At 32.4% G+C, this 16,769-nt stretch overlaps 3 protein-coding genes across 6 annotated transcripts; all 3 read left to right on the forward strand.

Annotated features, from left to right (window-relative positions):
* The first annotated feature begins 762 nt into the window (after positions 1-762).
* LOC105761678 (probable E3 ubiquitin-protein ligase BAH1-like) lies at positions 763-4,891 on the forward strand. The gene is made up of 6 exons (XM_012579558.2): positions 763-1,189; positions 2,309-2,553; positions 2,643-2,894; positions 2,985-3,122; positions 3,212-3,270; positions 4,581-4,891. The coding sequence occupies exons 1-6, from the start codon at positions 970-972 to the stop codon at positions 4,684-4,686; spliced, it is 1,020 nt and encodes a 339-aa protein (XP_012435012.1). The 5' UTR covers positions 763-969; the 3' UTR covers positions 4,687-4,891.
* A 1,009-nt stretch (positions 4,892-5,900) lies between these two features.
* LOC105761677 (mediator of RNA polymerase II transcription subunit 7a) lies at positions 5,901-8,689 on the forward strand. 2 transcript variants are annotated; one of them, XM_012579555.2, is made up of 6 exons: positions 5,901-6,066; positions 6,463-6,614; positions 6,699-6,768; positions 7,504-7,670; positions 7,778-7,851; positions 8,420-8,689. In XM_012579555.2, exons 2-6 carry the CDS (start codon positions 6,480-6,482, stop codon positions 8,478-8,480), a joined length of 507 nt encoding a protein of 168 aa, XP_012435009.1. In that variant the 5' UTR covers positions 5,901-6,066; positions 6,463-6,479; the 3' UTR covers positions 8,481-8,689. The 2 variants fall into 2 exon arrangements, with proteins under 2 accessions (XP_012435009.1, XP_012435011.1); XM_012579557.2 differs by having other exon boundaries at positions 5,910-6,066; positions 6,469-6,614.
* A 2,013-nt stretch (positions 8,690-10,702) lies between these two features.
* LOC105761676 (DEAD-box ATP-dependent RNA helicase 37) lies at positions 10,703-15,248 on the forward strand. Of its 3 annotated transcripts, none has more exons than XM_012579552.2 (7): positions 10,703-10,971; positions 11,219-11,975; positions 12,056-12,139; positions 13,173-13,415; positions 13,574-13,741; positions 13,877-14,008; positions 14,660-15,248. In XM_012579552.2, the coding sequence occupies exons 2-7, from the start codon at positions 11,232-11,234 to the stop codon at positions 15,140-15,142; spliced, it is 1,854 nt and encodes a 617-aa protein (XP_012435006.1). In that variant the 5' UTR covers positions 10,703-10,971; positions 11,219-11,231; the 3' UTR covers positions 15,143-15,248. The 3 variants fall into 3 exon arrangements, with proteins under 3 accessions (XP_012435006.1, XP_012435007.1, XP_012435008.1); XM_012579554.2 differs by having other exon boundaries at positions 10,704-10,971; positions 13,895-14,008; XM_012579553.2 differs by having other exon boundaries at positions 10,703-11,975.
* The last annotated feature ends 1,521 nt before the right edge of the window (positions 15,249-16,769 follow it).

Consider the following 16,769-nt stretch of genomic DNA (forward strand, 5'->3'; position numbering starts at 1 on the left):
TTTTGCCAGTTTTGCTACTATTTTGTTGTTATTATATGAATATTGTTTAACTTTTGTTTTATTGTTAATTTTGCTACTATTTTAGAGGTATTTACTTGTTAAGTTGCACTTATCTTAGTATATTATTTAAGTATAAGATTTTTTTTAAATGTATTTTCAATTTGTTGAGAAACATTTATTTTAAATTTTTTAGTGTATTTGATGTTTTATATTTTTTAAATTTATTTTTATATAAAAAAATTTTAATACTGGCGGGTCGCGTCTACCAAAAAGGCTTAAAATTTTGTTATGACACTGCTTGACCCATGATCAATTAGAGTATATGAATTAAATACTCAACTTAAGTACAAATACGAAATTTAATTTACATCAATACATAAATATATATAGCTTAAAATAAAATAAAAGTCTCTCTACTATTTGAAAATTTAGAATTTAGTCCCTCTAACTATTCACACGGTTAAACTTTTTGTTAAATTCAAGTTTATTACAACGCCATTTTTAATTACATAGCTATCAAGTAAGTATTTTATTTATTTCAAAACATCAGACAAAAAAAAACAAATAATAGTATTAACAATTGATCCTAAAATTTAAATTTTGAAAAGTAGAGAACTAAATTCTTAAAAATAAAAGTATAAAGGCTAAATTCTAAATATGCAGAAAGTATAAGGGCTTATGGAAGATTTTAACCAAAACTATATAACCTTTTTCATCTTCAACAACCCACCACCTTTTTCTTCATTAAAATAAAAAACAAAAACAACTTTAGAAACCTTCGATTCTCTCTTATCACTAGCACCTTGTTTTCTTTTGGTTGGTGCCCAACGACTCTTTAAAATTCCCACTCAAGCATTGGGTTCCTTTTCATTTTATCAGATCATAAAATTTTTAACCATTTCCCCCCAAAAATTTTCATTTGGATTTCTGGGTTTTTCTTCTTTTGATTGATGATATTGAAGAAAAAAGATGAAATTTGGTGAGACTTTTAAGGAATATTTACATGGTGATCAAGAATGGTTTTTAGATAAAGTCTCTCATGTTGAATACAAAAGGCTTAAAAAAGTATTGAAAAGTTGCAGAAGGTGTAAAGCATTACATGAGGGTAATAGCACAATAGAGCAAACAGATGGTGAACAACAACAAAATCCCACATTTTCTCGATTTTGTCAATGCCAACCTTGCCCAGGTGAGGTTAATTTTTTAATCAATTTCATTGGTATGATGGAATAATGGAGATACGATGGTATTTGTTTATTAATATATATAGATTCCAAAATCTAGCTTATATATAATATATATTTGTGCTTCAGTGAAGATTTAATCTAATCTATTAGCTTAATCTTCTTTTTTGTTTTTTTCATCGTGGATTTTAGCTGTGCAAATGGTGTGTAAACAATGGAGTAAGAGAATTTTGAAGGCTTTTCTGAAAACTAGTAATTTCCAGTTTTGAGAACTTCTTTTGATACAATGTTTAGGGATAGTGAAAGGTTAAGTTACTCGAGACTCGGGTGTGAGTGTCGGATATAGATATGTATCTAACACGAGTATGGTTCTAAACCTGAATCGGTCGAACTAATTGAATTAAGCTTGGGTATTTCTAAAATTTGAGAACTTTGGTTCTTAATATCATCTCTAAAGGATAGCTATATGAACCGGTCGAGTTAAGTTCGGGATTCCGATTTTGAGAACTCTTGTTCTTCCTTTATCCCAAATCGTAAGCATGATTATATGAACTAATTGAGCTAAGTTCGGGTTTCAATTTTGAGAACATTGGTTCTCCCTTTGTTTGAAAATATATCTCACATACCGAGTTAAACTTGGGGCATAGCTCCCATGCTTTGAACTAAATGAGTTAAACTTGGGTTTGGTTCTTCCTTTGTCTGAAAGTATAGCTTATAAGCTTAGAACCCAAACATGCCAAATCATATCATAAGCATGACTATATGAACCATCTAAGCTAAGTTCGGGATTCTGATTTTGAGAACTTTGGTTCTTCTTTTGTTTGAAAATATAGCTCACATACTGAGTTGAACTTGGGGTATAGCTCACATGCTTTGAACCGAGTTAAACTCGGGGTTTTAGTTTTGAGAACTTTGGTTCTTCCTTTGTCTGGAAATATAGCTTATAAGCTTTGAACCCAAATAAGCCAAAGGTCATATTGTAAGCATGATTATATGAACCAACTGAGCTAAGTTCGGGATTTCGACTTTGAGATCAATCATAAATTTTCTTTGCAAAATAATGGCCAGTAGGCTTTCATGGGTTTTTTGGAGAATCTTTTAATGAAATTGTTTACATCTTACAGTGTGTGATCAAATGTTCTTCACCGAATTAATGAGGGAAGCAACAGATATAGCTGGATGCTTCAGTTCCCGAGTCCGACATCTCCTCCATCTTCACGTCCCCAGAGGGATGCAGCGGTATGTTCTGCGGTTACGCCAATGTTTCAAAAACGACCAACAAGCTTTAGTGGAAGAAGGGCTGATGTTAATCGAGTATATCACGATGAATGCAATCGCCATCCGTAAAATCCTCAAGAAGTATGATAAAGTATGCAACCATTAATCCGTTTTTTCAATCACTTTCCACATCAAAATAAAGATCCAAAGATGATTTAATTGATTTTGATCTGTTTTTAGGTACATAGCTCTGCTAATGGGAAGAACTTCAAGTCCAAACTGAGGGCCGAACATTTGGAGCTTTTGCAATCACCATGGCTGATAGAATTAGGAGCTCTTTCGTTGAATTTCAAAGGATCAGATGATGGTGAAGCATTCATTCAGTTTTCCGGCTCGTTTTCGTGCAACCTCGATGAAATGGAACCGGTGATGACGTTGATGCTTCCGCATTCAATAAAGCTGGAATACAACTTAAAGTGTGCTATTTGCTTGGTAAATAAGCTCATAAAATTCAAAGTAAATTTCCCACTTTTTCAATGCAATTTGTTAATATAATTTTTTTTTTGGTCCTTTATCTATTAGGAAATTGTTTTCAATCCATATGCTTTGAGTTGTGGTCATCTTTTCTGCAAATCATGTGCTTGCTCAGCCGCTTCTGTGATGATCTTTCAAGGACTTAAAGCCTCGAGTCCGGATTCAAAGTGTCCCATCTGTCGAGAGGTTCGGGTTTTGCTTCGATATACACACACATATATATATGTACGTATGTTTTTTATGTCATAATCTTTTGTTTCTTCTGTCATATGCAGGCTGGAGTTTATGCTAATGCGGTGCACATGCTAGAGCTGGATCTTCTAATTAAGAAAAGGTGGGTGAGCCAAAACTGAAAAAATCCAAGGTTAAAGTATGCCATAAGTCCATGTATTATTCCCAAAATTTTGAATTTAGTCTTACTTTTATTTTTAGGAATTTAGCCCCTCTACTTTTTTAAATTTCAAAGTTTAGGTCCAATTGTTACCACCATTAAATTTTTTGGTGTGACACTTTGAAATAAAAAAAAATACTCACTCAGTAGTCATGTAACTAAAAGAATAACACTGTAATGAACTTGAATTTAAAAATAATTTTAACAGTGTTAATAATTGGACTTAAATAATTTTAACAGTGTTAATAATTGGACTTAAATTTTAAAATCTGAAAAATAGAGTGATTGAATTCCTAGAATAAAAGTATAGGGACCGTATTCCCAAATTGGGAAGAGTACAGGGATTGATGGCATATTTTAACCAAAACTTAATTCATTTCTTAGAGAAAATAATAGTACTTGTGAAATTATAAAATCTTTGCATAGAATAAGATACAATTGGATTTTAAAATTTTTAAGTCATTTTAGTTCGAAGTTAATTTCACTTTTTAGGTGATTTCATTTTTGGTTCGAGCCATTTTGGGTTTAGATTGCTTATTCGTTTAATTCAGATTTGATGCTTGGGTTTTTTGGGCCAAGCCATTATGTGTTTGAATCCTGTTTAGGTTGGTCAATTTAGATTTAGGTCATTTCAAGTTACATGTTCATATAGTTTCGGGTTCGAGTCAATTTTGGGTTTCGGTTTGGTTTAACTTGGGTTGAGATTGTTGCCTTTTTATGATCATATCAATTTGAGTTGAGTTTGAGTTGATCGAACCGAGTTTTGAATGGAGTATAATCTCCTAAATATATTTATAAAAAAAGTTAAGCATACCTTATTAAACACGGACTCATATCTCATACTAATTCGAGTTTAGTGAATGTATCGGAATGTGTCCCGGAGGCAGGGGCATAGCCGAAGGGGGCAGGCAGAGGCCTTAGCCCCCTTGGCTAAATGGGAAAATTGCTTTATAGCTCTTCCCAAAATTAAAAAATTCAACTCAATCCTTTTTAACCTTTGATTAAATGAAACAAATTATAATTTTAGCATTTTAATACAAGATTTTTAGCTTTGGCCTCTGAGATTTTATAATTTTATCTTGGTCTACTTAAACAAAATTTTTGGCTTCGCCCTTGCTCGGAGATTCATTTGACGCTTTTCAATCCCTTTTCCTTTTTCTTCCCCGGCCCAATTCGGCCACCTCGACTCCAATCAAACATCAACAAGTGTAAACTCGATATTTATGTGTATATATATTTTGTGGTGTTTACAGGCACAAAGATTATTGGAAAGAAAGGGCGATTGCAGAACGTGCAGAGATGGTGAAGCAATCAAAGGAGTACTGGGAATCTCAAACCAAATATGTGGTGGGCTATTAACTAACATTTTTATTTTTAAAAATGAAGCCAATGATGAATATGCTTAGCTTTCCATTAAGCTATGGAAAACAGAGTTAGGCTTAGTTTAGCTTTAGACGTATTTTGAGTTTTTGAATAATTTTATTGGAATTATTAATTTTTTTATGAACAAGATTAATTATTGAATGAAGATTGCTGGTTAAGGGTAAGCCAGCTTGTGGTGTAATGACAAAATGTTTTCGACTCGAAACTAAATGTGAGATACATGAGTTATCGGTTGGATCGAGAATTGATTGTAATATTAATCTAAAAAGAGATATCAAATCGGGTAATTTGTGAATCGATACAGATTAATTAAATCAAATTAAAATTAATTGAATCCTCATCGACATCAGCCAAGACAAAGAGTTCCATTGAACTTTGATTCTTCGTTTCGTTTTAAAAATATCTTCGATTTATTGACATCTTCTTCGTCTTTCAAGTAATTTATACAAGCAACTAAACTTTTTTCATTCGGTACCATGACATAAAATAATACAGTTTTCCTCCTTTTAGTCTAATTCAATTTACTAGGGTCTCGACTTCTCTAAAATATATTTTTGGGAATAAGCAAAAGGCAAGAAATTCGGAATTCGATTATCATAAGTTAAAGCCCGAGAAACGGAAATAATAAAATTAAAATCTGTCATAAATCCTTGTACTCTTTTTAAAATTAGAATTTAGACTCTACTCATTTTGAATTGAATATTTAATAATTTTATATATTTTTCTTTTATTAAACATTTATACATATACAATATATTATTTTAATGTTTACATTATAGTAATATATATTATTATAGATATAATTTACATTTTGGTCACTAAACTATTAGTAAATTTACGTTTTAGTTAATGAATATTGATCTTTTATACTGATTATTGACTTGTGACTTAGAGCTCTCTAGTCAAACTTTAAAAAGCAAAAAAACTTAACAATCAAGTGACTTAAATAAAAAACTTTTAAATAGTTTAGTGATTTAAATGAAAGCTTTTGAATATTTCAATGATCAATTTGTAACTTTTTGAAGTTGAAAGATCAAAACGTAAATTTTTTAATAGTTTAGTGGCCTTGTTATAGTTTACCCAATAAAATAATTAAGATTGGAATTCGAGCTTGGATGGATGAGGCTGCGAAGAGGTCATCAAAATCAAACTAAATTTTTCAAAAATTGCTAAATCAACCCAATAAGATTTAAATTTATAAGAGCAGGTCCAACTTCTTTTCCCTATTAATATAATTACTGTTTCAACTAGTACTTGCAAAGATCCAAGACAAGCCTTCACAACCTTCCATTTTCCGACTTAAAGCTCAGATCAATAACCTCGCCGGCGAGACGCTTTTTCACCGTTGAAATCCAGGTAACTCCTATTTCTCCGGTTAAAACCTGTGCTTCAGCCGTTGACGGCGGCGTTTTTTTTTGCCTTCTGCTTCTTTTTAGTTTAGGTTTTCGAATTGTGTAGAAAACAAAATTTTATAGACATATTTCTTTGTTTATTGTTAACAATTTAACTGAAAATAATGAAAAAAAAGCTTTCCTCAATGTTAATTTTAAGAAATTTGGACATTTTTCCTAAATTGTACTATGGGAGCACTAGATTCAAATTCTGATTATGGCTAATTTTAGGCTTGTTGTTCTTTGGTGTGGTTTGCTTTTGGGGCATTTGTTCAATTTAGAGCTTGCCATCGTGTTTCATCTTCATCTTCTTGTGTTCTCTCTGCAATTTATATTGACTCTTTCAGATATTTGTTTTAAGTGTTAGGCTGACTAGAGATGGCAACAGCTACATATCCACCACCGCCACCGTTTTACAGGCTCTACAAAGATTACTTACAAAACCCTAAATCAGCACCGGAGCCTCCGCCGCCTATTGAAGGCACTTACGTTTGCTTTGGTGGCAACTATACCGTCAGTTTCTTTTTTTCTCCTTTTTTATTTGTAAATTACTTATTACCATTAGTAAATTATTTATGTTGTTTCTTTTGGATGTAGACCGATGATGTGCTTCCGAGTTTGGAAGATCAAGGGGTTCGCCAACTCTACCCCAAGGGACCTAATATTGGTAATTTCTATATCTTGCTTATCGATTTTATGAATTGTAAAATGGAATTCGTTTTAGCATGCTTCGTTCATGGTTGCTTTCTGGTTGTAGGTGGGTAAAAGTACCATGAATGTCTTTGTATTAGGAGTCAGATTGCATTTTGCCTCTTTTACTCAAAAAAATGTATAAATTAGCCCCTGTATATTGTCCTTTCTGTTGAAATTTTCATCTATTTCTACGGTTAAAAACTGATGTGGTTGATATTATAACTAGAAAGTTATACCAGCTGTATATAGGGACCAATTTTTAAGAGTAGAAATTGATGAAATTTTTAACTAAAGGATCAATTTGCTGTTTGATCTAACGTAGAGATTAATTTGCTCATTTTTTGAGTTGAGGGGGGGGGGCAAAATACAATCCTACTCTTAGTATAAGGACCTCAATGGTATTTTTACCATTGTAGGTGATTTTTTAAGCTTAATTGGGCTAAATTAATATTTTCACTATCAGTTTTTGAAAGGAGTCTTTTGGGTATTCAGACAGTATAAATTAGTGATGAGAATATGTTTGAGTGTAATCTAATTTCATGGAGCGGAAATTAGGAGATATTTTTTTAGTGAATTTTTAGTTCAGTTTATGCTTAATATGTCTTTGCCATGGGTTCATGTGGTTATAGAACGGTTGCATAATTGAATTCTCTGATAAAATTTTCACTTTGCTGATATACTTACTGAAGAACATTTTGACCACTTCTAGATTTCAAGAAGGAATTGAGGTCGCTTAACAGAGAATTGCAACTACATATTTTGGAGCTCGCAGATGTTCTCGTCGAGAGACCATCACAATACGCTAGACAAGTGGAGGAGATATCTCTCATATTCAAGAACTTGCACCACTTGCTGAATTCATTGCGCCCCCATCAGGTAAAAGAAAAACATTATCGCATTATCTCGACTTCTTTTGTTCTGCTTGGTAAATGCTTTTGAATCCATTCGGTTCTATATTTGTTTATTGTTTATTGTTTATGCAGGCTAGAGCAACACTAATTCACATTCTAGAACTTCAGATACAACGGCGTAAAGAAGCTCTGGAGGATATTAAGAGGTGTGTTCCTAAAAATATTGGAGATGCAGCTCCCAACTAATTTTTCTGCTGAAAGAGAATGATTTGTTCTTTGAGCATGCTTTGAAGAATTATATGAAATATGATCATTTATGCCAATGATATTGGTTAATGGCTTAGGATGAAATTGAATCTTCTCGTTTTTATCCCCTTCCTCGTTCACTAGGGCCAGTTTATCATGTTATTTATCACATTCCCACTAAAATTCTCCGATGTCATGCATGTATTAGAGATAATGATTAATGGCCTAGGATGAAATCGAATCTTCTTGTGTGTCTTTTTTTCCCTTTTCACTTGCTCACTAGGGGGAATTTTTACTCCCGAGAATGTAGAAGAGTGCATGTCCCTTGCACCGGAGACAAAGGACATTCCTCTCAGAATTCTCATAAGGTTTTCATTGTCACTGCCTAAATATCCTTAAATTTCAACTGGTTCTTGTATTAATAGCCATCCTGTGCAAGTTCACTATTTCTTACATCTACAGATACGGTTAGCAAAATTACGGAATTTACTTGCATAGTTCTTCAACTTTGTTTTGTTGTTTGTCCAGGAGGCGAGAAGAAGCACGAAGACTACTCAAGGAATCGCTCGGGACCTTAGATGGACAGTAGAATTTCAAGTTTGAGCTGAAATTTCAAATCATTTCCTTATAAGGTCGATTCCGTAAACCGAACTAACATTTCTCATGAATCCTACTAGTTTGAAATAGATCCAGTGTTTGTAGTTAAAAAGCTTCATATTCTCCCAACTTGAGTTAGTTTAGTTTTTGTATTAATGTGAAATTTGTATCTGTTTATATTGAAATCACTTGCAGACAAAATATCTGGTATTCCGATAGCATTTCCTTGATCAGTTTAGTTTTTTATTTCACTGTTAGTACATGGTTGTCGGTTCTGTACCAGTAGCTCACTGTTTCGACCCTAAGCCAATACGAAGTATTCTGTGTTTTATTTTGGTCAAAATTTAGGTGTGTTTTGATTCGTTTTAGTCAAGATTTTAGTATTTAAAACTAGATTTTAATATTATCTTAATAATTTTTTATTAATATATTGGTATACATAAACTTAGTACCCACTGCGAAGAAGGGATCGAGTTTGGATCTTGGGAAGAGATTTATAGAAAACAATATTATTGGTTGTTGGAACCAAGATGGAATGGTTGGTTGGATCAATTGGATTAAGAACAAATGATTGGTATGTCAATCCGAACAAAGAGTTGAACTGGTTTTGAACTGACTTTTGAGCGAATCACTCAGAACTGATTAAATTGAGTTAAAAATTTGATTGAGTCAGTGATTGAATTGAATTTTTTTTTTTTGTGAAATTTTATGAACTTATTTAATGAAAATTAGACTAATAGATAGAATCGGTCAAACCGATAATAATATTGTAATAAGAACTTTTAATACTAAAAGTTATCAAAAGGTTAGGAACAAATCAACATTCTTTTGTAGAAAAGGTGAAAAAATAATTTAAAAACTAGTGAAACACATTCAAAAAGCCTTTCCAAACAAAAATTATGACGAAAACTAAATATCAAGGAATTAATTATCTGTTTGACATTAAAATCAAAATTAAATAATAAAAATACCCATGTAATACAGTAATACTATTGCCTAATAATTTTATTATTTATCATCTAATTCTAATTTTAGTCCCTTATGTTCTTTTTAAGAATTTAAATTATGATCATATTGATTAACATATAGAATTATTACTTTAGTCCCTTATGTTCTTTTTAAGAATTTAAATTATGATCATATTGATTAACATATAGAATTATTACAGGTAAAATTAAACACTACAAAACATGAATCGGACATAATTTGCCTAAATTAGAATAGCTTTGAACGAGACCCATGTATATCGAGATTTAATGTGGCAGGATTTAAGTCAGAATAAATCTGAACAATATCTACACATAATTTACATAAGATGACACTGGAACTTAACCACTAAAAATCCGAAATCTTAATTTTTGTTTACTGTAACAAGGCATCATTAACTTTATTCTCCTTTCGTTAAAATTTTAGAATTCCACATGGCTGGATCAATCTACTTCTACAATATTTTTTAAATAGTTAATTGATAAAAAATAGATGCTTCCCTTAAAGTAATGACATACATATCTTTTGCTGTTATTTATTCATGTATATAGTTAGAATTATGTTGAGTTTACATATTATCTTGAGGTGCTTATGGTCGGGTTGAGGTTAAAGATGATATTAATATATTTTATGTTTGTTTAAGTTCGCTTGACTCGAAATATGAATTTAAAATTTTGCCCAAACTTGCAAAAGACTAACTCAAATCCATTTTAAGCATGTCTATTTTTTTAAAAAAAAAATATATATATATATTATTTTAAGCTTTAATAAATTTATACATTTTTATTAATTAAAATTTTTTATATAGTTATCTTAATATTATTTTAATGTTTACTTAGAGTAGTATTATACATTTAGTATAGGTTTATTTTTTTAATGTGTTCTAAATTACATAATATAAGGTATAATGAACATAAAAACAGGTCAGGCTCGGCCCATATTTTAAACGGGTTTAATTTTGTTGCCGAAGCTTATTTTTTGGGCTTAATACTTTTACCCAAACTCTCCCAAATTTTGATCGGGCCTTTGGGCTTAGGCGGGTAACCCGACCCATGAATAGATTTAATATCATCAAATAGAAAATTAAATTATTTCAAGTTAAAGGATTAAGTTTTGAATTTCAGCAAAATAAAAGGACTAAAATAAAATAGAACTTAATTTATTTAAGTCTCCAACGGGCAACAGCCCGTTATGGAGGGTGAATTTTTTTTTATATAATTATAACTCAAGCCACCAAATTCTACGGTCACCAAACTATCTTCCGTAGATTTTTTCTCACACTCTCCTTACAAAATCTGTACGCAACATAAAATATACGCAAGAGAAAATCCAAAGAAAAGAAAAGAAAAGAAAAAACCAAGGAAGAAAAAATTAGGCTTTTGATTCGATTTTGTTTGTTTGTTTTTTTTTTCTTACACCATAAAGTAGCACCATCCCCCCACAAAAAAGAAAAAAAAAATACTGACCCCATTTTTCCCAAAGGAAATTCGAACAAGGTTTCTGCTGTTTCTCTCATTCATCTCTCATTCATTCTCTTTAAATTTGTGTTTTCCTGATATTTTTTATGTTTGTCGAGTTTGGGTTATTTATGTTCTTTGTTAACGTTGTTTAAATTGTGTTTGATTGGATTTTATCTATAAAAAAAAGGAGAGGATAAGATGGCATTTTAAAGGATTTGAAATTTTGGGTTTTTGTTTTTGTTTGATTAGGGTTTTTATAGGACTTTTTTTGGGTTTTTTTTAGGGTTTGGGAAACTATGAGAACTTCATGGGCGGATTCTGTGTCAAATTCTGCAGCTGAAATTGCAATTTCGGACAAAAATTCATTACCTCGTCCTACTCGTTCCACTTATGTCCCTCCCCACCTTCGTAGCGGTTCAATTTCCGACCTGTCAGGTCCGGTTAGCGGGACCAATGGTGGGTCCCGTTGGACCGGCAGTGATGGTGGAGGGACAAAGCCTGAACTCAGGCGTCAAGGACAGGCGAATAGTTATGCTACAGCCGGACGAGATGCCGCTGCCGGTGGTGGTGGTGGTGGTCGGAATAATAGAAGTGGAGGTTGGGATAGGAGAGAAAGGGAAGTAAACCCATTTGGTAATGAAGATAAAATTTATGATATAAAACAAAATTTTAGTGAACAAGAGAATTCCGGTATCAATTTTGATGCATACGAAGATATTCCAGTGGAAGTTAGTGGTGAAAATGTACCACCGCCTGTAAATACTTTTGCCGAGATAGATTTAGGTGAAATTTTGAATCAAAACATTAGGAGGTGCAAGTATCTGAAACCTACTCCAGTACAACGTCACGCTATCCCTATAGCATTAGCAGGTAAAGATTTAATGGCTTGTGCTCAAACTGGGTCAGGGAAGACGGCTGCATTTTGTTTTCCTATTATTAGTGGGATTATGCGAGAGCCGTATGCACAAAGATCGCATGTAGGACGAACTGTTTACCCTCTTGGTCTTATTTTATCTCCTACGAGGGAACTTTCTTGTCAGGTGTGTGTGATTGTTAAGAACATGTAATTTCTTTGAATGGTTTAATATGTTTTGTTCTGATAATAATACTCCATTTTCAGATACATGATGAGGCCAAAAAATTCTCGTATCAAACTGGCGTCAAGGTGGTTGTTGCTTATGGAGGAGCACCGATTAACCAGCAGGTTCTTATTACATCGATTTAAGTTTTGCAAATCCTTCTTACTCTATATTATGTGATGCATTTAGTTCTATTAACCATGTCTCATGCTAAACCGATCCATTTTTCTTTGTTATATCTATTTGTACTATGAATTTGATCCGTTATATTTGGCATTTATCATGGTAATGGAATTGTTTTACAATATATTCTCCTTGGAGGATGTGATTTAAGTTTTGCAAATCCTTCTTAATCTATATTACGTGATGCATGTAGTTCTATTAACCATGTCTCATGCTAAACCGATACATTTTTCTTTGTTATATCTATTTGTACTATGAATTTGATCCGTTATATCTGGCATTTATCATGGTAATGGAATTGTTTTACAATATGTTCTCCTCTGAGGATGTGATTCATTGAATTGCGCTAATGGAATTGTTTTACAATATGTGTCCGACACCGGTATGTTCAAATTCTTTTTAAAGCTTTTACATGTATTTGGAGGGTTATATCCACATAACAATGTATGGATATACACTGGACAACTTATGTCCAAATATACATCAGACATGAGTGTTGGAATTGAGTACTTAAAAGAAAAATGAAGAGCCAGTGCAACATAGGTCTTACACGAAGGAAACTTGATTTATGTCTTATATGTAGTCACGTTCTCGGTATTCTTAACTTTTTGTTTTAATGGGATTTTTTTTATATCTTCGGTGACTTTTGCCTTGTTGGTCCCCTTGCAAACCAATGTCTAGATATACGCTGTACATGCCAATGTCCAAATATACGTTGGACACAAGTGTTGGAATTGGGTGCTTAAAAGAAAAATGAAGAGCCAGAGTAACATAGGTCTTACACAAAGGAAACTTGATTTATGTCTTATATCTAGTCGTGTTCTCGGCCTTCTTAACTTATGTTTTAATGGGATTTTTGTTATATCTCTGGTGACTTTCGGCTTGTTGTGGTCTCCTCGCAAACCCGTACCTTCCTGACTTTTAATTGTTTCCCTTTTATTTTGTTTGTTCACTAATGTTTTGTTCCATACTTAGTTGCGGGAGCTAGAGAGAGGAGTTGATATACTCGTGGCAACGCCAGGACGATTAGTTGATTTGCTAGAGAGGGCCCGAGTGTCATTGCAAGCGGTTAGGTACTTGGCCCTCGACGAGGCAGATCGCATGCTTGATATGGGTTTTGAGCCACAAATTAGGAAGATAGTGGAACAAATGAATATGCCTAATCGGGGTGTGAGACAGACAATGTTGTTCAGTGCCACTTTTCCAAGAGAGATACAGGTTGGTTTCTTTGTTGATTCCCGTTTTATCAGTTGTTTGAGTATCCAAGCTGTATTTTTCGATATATTCCACTTGTGTGTTTAACACTTATAGTTGGAAAATGTTCTTTCTTCTTGCTTTAAATCACATAATTCTTTTGTAAATTGGTTACTGTGCAGAGACTTGCTTCCGATTTTCTTTCGAACCACATATTCTTGGCTGTTGGGAGGGTCGGCTCAAGTACCGATTTGATTGTTCAAAGGGTTGAATTTGTTCTCGAGTCTGATAAAAGAAGCCATCTCATGGATCTTCTACATGCACAGAGGGAAAATGGAAATCATGGAAAGGTAATTCGAGACTATTCTGTATGGACTTCCTTATTGAAAGTTCCTTTTATCCATACTTCTTTGGATTGAAGATAGTTACTGCTTCCTTGATATATTTGTTTCGATTAATATTTACTGTCTCGGGTGCTAATTCAGGTATCTTTGACTTTGCAGCAAGCTTTGACATTAGTTTTCGTGGAGACTAAAAAAGGAGCCGACTCATTGGAACACTGGCTCTGCATGAATGGATTCCCATCAACGACCATCCATGGTGATAGGACTCAACAGGTAGTTGTTTAGAAATAAATATACTAAATAAAATCGAAAGAATAAGGTCTTTGTAGTTAGATGGAATGATATACTTGTTCTTTTAACTACTGTGTTGCTTGATGCGATAACGTTCGTGTTTTTCTTGATTGATATGATAAACTCGTCATAATTTTCTTTTTTTTTTCCCCCTATGTTACATGCAAGTCTTATTTTCTCTATTGAGCATTGCTTCCAGTTATTTGGACTCGGGTTTGAGTGTTGGATACAAGTATGTACCAACCATGGGTTTGATCAACTCCTTTTTAAGTTTTTTCATGTATGTAGAAGATCCTTAAGAGGGTCGTATCTGCATACCCTTGTTTGGATTCACATCAAACATGGGTTTCCCATACTGTTACTTAAAGAAGAATAGAGAATCGGAGCAATATAGCTTGAGCAGCCTGAGCTATGAGAGTTCACACACGTATTTCGCTTTTCCTTGCTGCTGACTTAAGATACTAGCATCTAGAGGGGGCTGCTAACTTTCTTTGTTCGATTTAGTTTGGTTTACGAAAAAAAATTATTGCATCCACTTTTTTTAGTTGAAATCTGTTCTGAATGTGTTGCTTTACCTTCGTTTGGCTGGAACATATCTTTACATGAATGCCACGGGTTTGTTTGTATATGCAGGAAAGGGAACTAGCATTGAGATCTTTCAAGAGTGGAAAGACCCCGATTCTAGTAGCAACTGATGTGGCTGCTCGTGGTCTTGATATACCCCATGTAGCTCATGTTGTCAACTTCGATCTTCCCAATGACATCGACGATTATGTCCATCGAATTGGAAGGACCGGACGTGCTGGTAAAACTGGGTTAGCCACCGCTTTCTTTAACGAAAGTAATTTATCACTAGCAAGACCACTAGCCGAGCTAATGCAAGAAGCAAGTCAAGAAGTACCTGCATGGCTCACCCATTATGCATCCCGAGCTCCTTATGGTGGTAACAAGAACCGACGATCCGGTGGGCGTTTTGGTGGGTCTGATTTCAGGCGAGAGGAATCAATTGGTAAAAACCTAGATTACTACAGCGGAGGAAATAGTGGTAATGCATATGGAGGTCTGGTTGATATCGCGGGAGGATACGCACCAGGTGTGACTAGTGCATGGGATTAGCCCGCCCCCTTGCTTTGGATCACTTTTTTCATTTTTCTCGAGTATGTATATATGTGTATATATATTTTCCATCAGTTTTCGAAGATTATTTTCTCTGTTTTCACTATTTCCGTTCGCAAGGGTTCTACGATTGATGTTGGCTTGGGAATTGGGAAGGTGGCCCTAGGAAACTAACCATTTACCCGACCTCCATAACACAAGTTTGTCGTTGTCCCTGGGGGGAGAGGGTAATATATGAAACTAACCTGTTTTAGGCTTGGGACGCATTGGCATCGGCATGTTTGCTCGGTTTGATGAAATGTACATAGCTAAGATCCTAGGATGCAAAAGTTGCATGGAAAAATATATTTGCAACCAAACTAGGGTGATTATGTAACATATGGCATATTGCATTATTTTCATTTGTTTATATTTAATTAATGAATTCATCTTCATGTTCTATGGAAAAAAAAAATTGTAATTAATCTTAATTTAATAGAAAAAATTTAATAATATTAACGATTAGACTTAAATTTTAAAATATTTTGAAAAGTATAAAGACTTTTATCATATATTTTTCTGCATTTGATTTTTTTTAGATGGGTAATACATAATTTCTTTTATTCTATGTTTTCTGTATAATTTTTACATAATTTAAATGTTTGAATTCAGGAAAAAAATGTTTTTAAGTAATTTTTTATAATATTATACTTTTAATCATATTTTATACTAATATTTGTTAGAAAAATGATCAAATTAATTTGTTAAAATTTTCATTATTCAGAAAAATTAAATTGTTTTTTAAGTAATTTTTTTATAATATGATACTTAATCATATTTTATAATAAAATTTGTTAGAAAAATGAAATTAATTCATTTAAATTTTCTATGAAAAAAAATCGTAATTAATCTGAATTTAATAGAAATTTTTTAACAATATTAATAGTTAAACTTCAATTTTAAATTTTTAAAGAGATATTATCATATTTTAACCTAAACTTGGTTCATATTAGATTTATATTTTTTCTGTATTTTATTTTTTTATTTAGATAGGTAATACATAATTTCTTTTATTTTTATGTTTTCTGTATCAATTTTACATAATTTAAATGTTTGAATTCAGAAAAAAATTGTGTTTTAAGTATTTTTTATAATATGATACTTAATCATCATATTTTATACTAAAATTTGTTAGAAAAATGATCAAATTAATTCGTTTAAATTTTCATTATAGAAAAAGATGATGTATAATCATATTTGATATTTAAAATTTGATTATGCATGCACGTAAAATAAACTTTAAAATAACATTAATTTTTATAAAAATAAAATTACCACTATATTTATAAAATAAACTTTAAAATTCTTTTACCAAGTCATGAAAAAATATGAGTTAAGGTTTTTTTTTTTCGTTAAGGACAAAAACGATATTTTGTATGTCAAAGTACTATGGAGGCCTTTGTACTAGTAGTCGGACCCTCTACTAAAAAATTAGACAAGTTAATCCCTATATATTAGATAAATGAGCAAACCGGTTTTGTTAAATTTTTTATCCAATTTTACTCTTAAAAATTGGTCCATAATGTATACATGACATGCCACCTATAGTTGTTTGATTATTCCAACGGTTAATTAGTTAAAATTCATA

The sequence above is a fragment of the Gossypium raimondii genome, chromosome 11, assembly GCF_025698545.1.
Source record: "Gossypium raimondii isolate GPD5lz chromosome 11, ASM2569854v1, whole genome shotgun sequence".
In the NCBI taxonomy this organism is placed as follows: Eukaryota; Viridiplantae; Streptophyta; class Magnoliopsida; order Malvales; family Malvaceae; genus Gossypium; species Gossypium raimondii.

What these genes read in the sequence shown, in the direction of transcription:
- LOC105761678 (XM_012579558.2), top strand. Translation starts at nt 970, where the DNA reads ATGAAATTTGGTGAGACTTTTAAGGAATATTTACATGGTGATCAAGAA. An exon ending in TCAATGCCAACCTTGCCCAG is followed by an intron (nt 1,190 to 2,308) that starts GTGAGGTTAATT and finishes TACATCTTACAG; the next exon opens with TGTGTGATCAAATGTTCTTC. An exon ending in TAAAGTGTGCTATTTGCTTG is followed by an intron (nt 2,895 to 2,984) that starts GTAAATAAGCTC and finishes TTTATCTATTAG; the next exon opens with GAAATTGTTTTCAATCCATA.
- LOC105761677 (XM_012579555.2), top strand. Translation starts at nt 6,480, where the DNA reads ATGGCAACAGCTACATATCCACCACCGCCACCGTTTTACAGGCTCTAC. An exon ending in GCTTTGGTGGCAACTATACC is followed by an intron (nt 6,615 to 6,698) that starts GTCAGTTTCTTT and finishes TTTTGGATGTAG; the next exon opens with ACCGATGATGTGCTTCCGAG. An exon ending in CCCCAAGGGACCTAATATTG is followed by an intron (nt 6,769 to 7,503) that starts GTAATTTCTATA and finishes GACCACTTCTAG; the next exon opens with ATTTCAAGAAGGAATTGAGG.
- LOC105761676 (XM_012579553.2), top strand. Translation starts at nt 11,232, where the DNA reads ATGAGAACTTCATGGGCGGATTCTGTGTCAAATTCTGCAGCTGAAATT. An exon ending in CGAGGGAACTTTCTTGTCAG is followed by an intron (nt 11,976 to 12,055) that starts GTGTGTGTGATT and finishes CTCCATTTTCAG; the next exon opens with ATACATGATGAGGCCAAAAA. An exon ending in AAAATGGAAATCATGGAAAG is followed by an intron (nt 13,742 to 13,876) that starts GTAATTCGAGAC and finishes GTGCTAATTCAG; the next exon opens with GTATCTTTGACTTTGCAGCA.